The 2881-nt window shown below is 38.0% G+C and overlaps 1 protein-coding gene across 1 annotated transcript in view; it reads left to right on the forward strand.

Moving 5' to 3' along the window:
- The first annotated feature begins 2479 nt into the window (after positions 1 to 2479).
- Positions 2480 to 2881, forward strand: part of LOC109645787 (dehydrogenase/reductase SDR family member 13-like) — a 3700-nt gene continuing 3298 nt past the window's right edge. The window contains exons 1-2 of the mRNA XM_020111431.2: positions 2480 to 2592; positions 2776 to 2881. The exon at positions 2776 to 2881 is cut by the window's right edge and continues 23 nt beyond it. Of these exons, the coding sequence (XP_019966990.2) occupies positions 2586 to 2592; positions 2776 to 2881 (113 nt within the window). The 5' untranslated portion in view covers positions 2480 to 2585. The remainder of the gene's footprint in view (positions 2593 to 2775) is intronic.

Here is a 2881-nt window from a genome sequence, read left to right on the forward strand (position 1 = left end):
GATCCTTTGAATCAAAGCACAAACAGACATCACGGTTCATTTCTGTTAACGAGAGAAAACAGGAGGATGAAAATAAACGTGACACTGAGACAGAAACTTCTGAAGCAAAAAGCCATAAATCCACCTGCATGACAGATAAATGAAATTAGAGTTTAAAGACTTTCTTCACATTTGAAGTCATAGAACATAAAGGATTCCAACATTGATGAAGATCATTATTTTCTCTCATTTTAACTTGATACGACTTTAAAAACATCATTTTGATCCGAAAGAAATTTATAATTACTATGATGTAATCTGAATTACAGAGTTTTTGATGAAGTTTTTCTGATTCTAAAGTATTTTTCAGTTTTTTCTGGGCAGAAATGAGCTTCCATACATCCGCTCACACATGTGACTGCCATCTGATTCACGTGTTTTCACGACATGTGAACAAATAATTACTGAAGCTTGAATATTAATAGAATATAAATCGGAGAGGTTTGTGTGTCACATGATTAATAAAGTGATCAGAGGATCCATCAGATAATTATCATTTCTTCTTTTTGTCGTTTAATTGAATTCTTTTTCTCCTGATGGCGACACGTTAACTGTCTCTGCGTGTTTTTCTGCTGCAGCTCGTTAATAATCAGATTTGTATTAAACTCGTCCTGTGGCTCAGTGAATGTTATTAGTTCATGATCTCTGTTTGCTGGGTGACTCCAATAAACACCAGTCACTTTATTTCTTTACTTATTATTGCAAATGTTACGAAAACTCAAATTCTGTGCAGTGGTTTGAGAAATAAGATGAAAAAAACATTTACGAATTGTACGGACGACAATTAAAGGTCCAGTGTGTAAGATTCAGTTTAAAGGGATCTATTGGCAGAAACTGAATATGAAATAATCTTAGCAATGTTCTCACCAGTGTGTCATAATCTAAATCGTACAAATTGTTGTTTCTTTACCCTACAGTTGCCCCTTTATATTTAAATACTTTATATTTACTTACTTTATATTTACATACTTCATATTTACAAAGGGAGGGGGTCCTCTCTACGGAGGCCGCCATGTTTTTTACAGTCGTCAAACTGGACAAACTAAAAACCGTTTTCATAAATATTGAAGCGACCGCAAGTTTTTTTATGTTTGCAAGGGGAGGGTGAGGTGAGGGGGGGTTCAGCTGCAACATGCAAGTTCACCAATGAGTCAAGTTCATAAGCATGAAAAAGTTCAGTGTTTGCTCGTTATAGCTCATAATTTGGTTTTAATCTCATTTCAAATGTGTAGCTACATTAAGTTTACAGTGTTTTTTCTTCTCCCAACTCAAATGCGTAAGAAAGAGTGCAAAGACATTTTCAGACACAACTGAATTTATTCATCATGACTCTTCTTTCCAAATGTTTGCTTCATCTGCTCAGAGTCACACACTCAGAGTACAACAGTTATTACAACTGATACAAAACTTCATGAATATAACGTCCAAGTACATGAGAAAATTAAATTAAAGTCTGGTCTATAAAAACAATGAAATACAATAAAAGTCCTCAAATTACAATTAATTGAGTTGAATTGATGGTTTGTGCAAAGACCTTTTTTCAAAGACCTTTTAAAAAATCATTGAAAAGTGATTGAAGAAAAGAATTTACTTATTGTGTCAGAATTGTTTTCAATCGTTCAACAGCAACATGTCCTTTTTGTTTTGTACCATATTTGAAATATTCCCTCAGTACATATATTCCGACTGCAGTAGAAAAACACGTCCTCGTTGTTTGAAACTCACGTCTCTTGGTTGTTTCTGTTTGGCGGCAATAAAATAAATCAGAGTTTCAAAAAAGCCACAAAGTGAAGAGAGATATTTTTATAACTGTGATTATTCTCTGCAATAGATTCAGAAGGTTACACTGCATTCTGTATTATCATTATTGTTATTATTATCATTATTATTGTTAATAAATTCACTCCAAATTTAACTTTTAATAGTGTTCTGTCATGATGTCATGTGTATGGTGTGTGTGTGTGAGAGAGAGAGAGAGACAGAGTGTGTGTGTGTGTGTGTGTGTGTGTGAGAGAGAGAGAGACAGAGTGTGTGTGTGTGTGTGTGTGTGTGTGTGTGTGTGTGTGTGAGAGAGAGAGAGAGACAGAGTGTGTGTGTGTGTGTGTGTGTGTGTGTGTGTGTGTGTGTGTGTGTGTGTGTGTGAGAGAGAGAGAGAGAGCGACAGAGTGTGTGTGTGTGTGTGTGTGTTTCCAGGGGACGTCTCTCAGCTCTTGACACTGTGGACCATTTGTTCTTGTCCATTAAGCCATGTTGGGAATTGAACGTAAAGTCTCGGAGGGAGTTTTTGGAGCTGGACCCTGGATCAGCTGTGACTCTGCTGCCGGCTGAACGAGGTTCGATTCTCTGACTCCGTCATCCAGCAGCTGATTTCAGTTGCAGCTGCAGCGCATCGGTCGGACTCGTCTATTCTCTGGAGCAGAGAAAGTGGGTTTGTTGAGGCTGCAGTTATCTTCAGTCTGTTTCCATTCACTGAAGAAGAACTCAGATAATTACTGAAGAAACTCAAATCATTATATTCTACAGAGAAAAGAGCTCGATGCAGAAACATGTCAGGTGAGTTTTGTATATTGATCCTGAATATTCATGATTATTCATGAACAGGTGAGCAGCAGTGAAATAACTTCTCACAGGATGTTGACAGGGCGGAGCGGCCGTTACAAAGTCCACACACCTGAGGTCTCACCTGTGAACAGCTGATCACTTCACTCACACCTCATTCACTTTGAGTGTTTACAGGCAGGATGATGCTGCTGCTGCTGCTGCTGCTGCTGCTGCTGCTGCTGCTGCTCCTTGTTTCCTCTGTCGTCAGGAGGCCCAGATGTAAGAGCGGAGCAAAGTTACT

The sequence above is a fragment of the Paralichthys olivaceus genome, chromosome 12 (assembly GCF_024713975.1).
Source record: "Paralichthys olivaceus isolate ysfri-2021 chromosome 12, ASM2471397v2, whole genome shotgun sequence".
NCBI lineage: Eukaryota > Metazoa > Chordata > Actinopteri > Pleuronectiformes > Paralichthyidae > Paralichthys > Paralichthys olivaceus.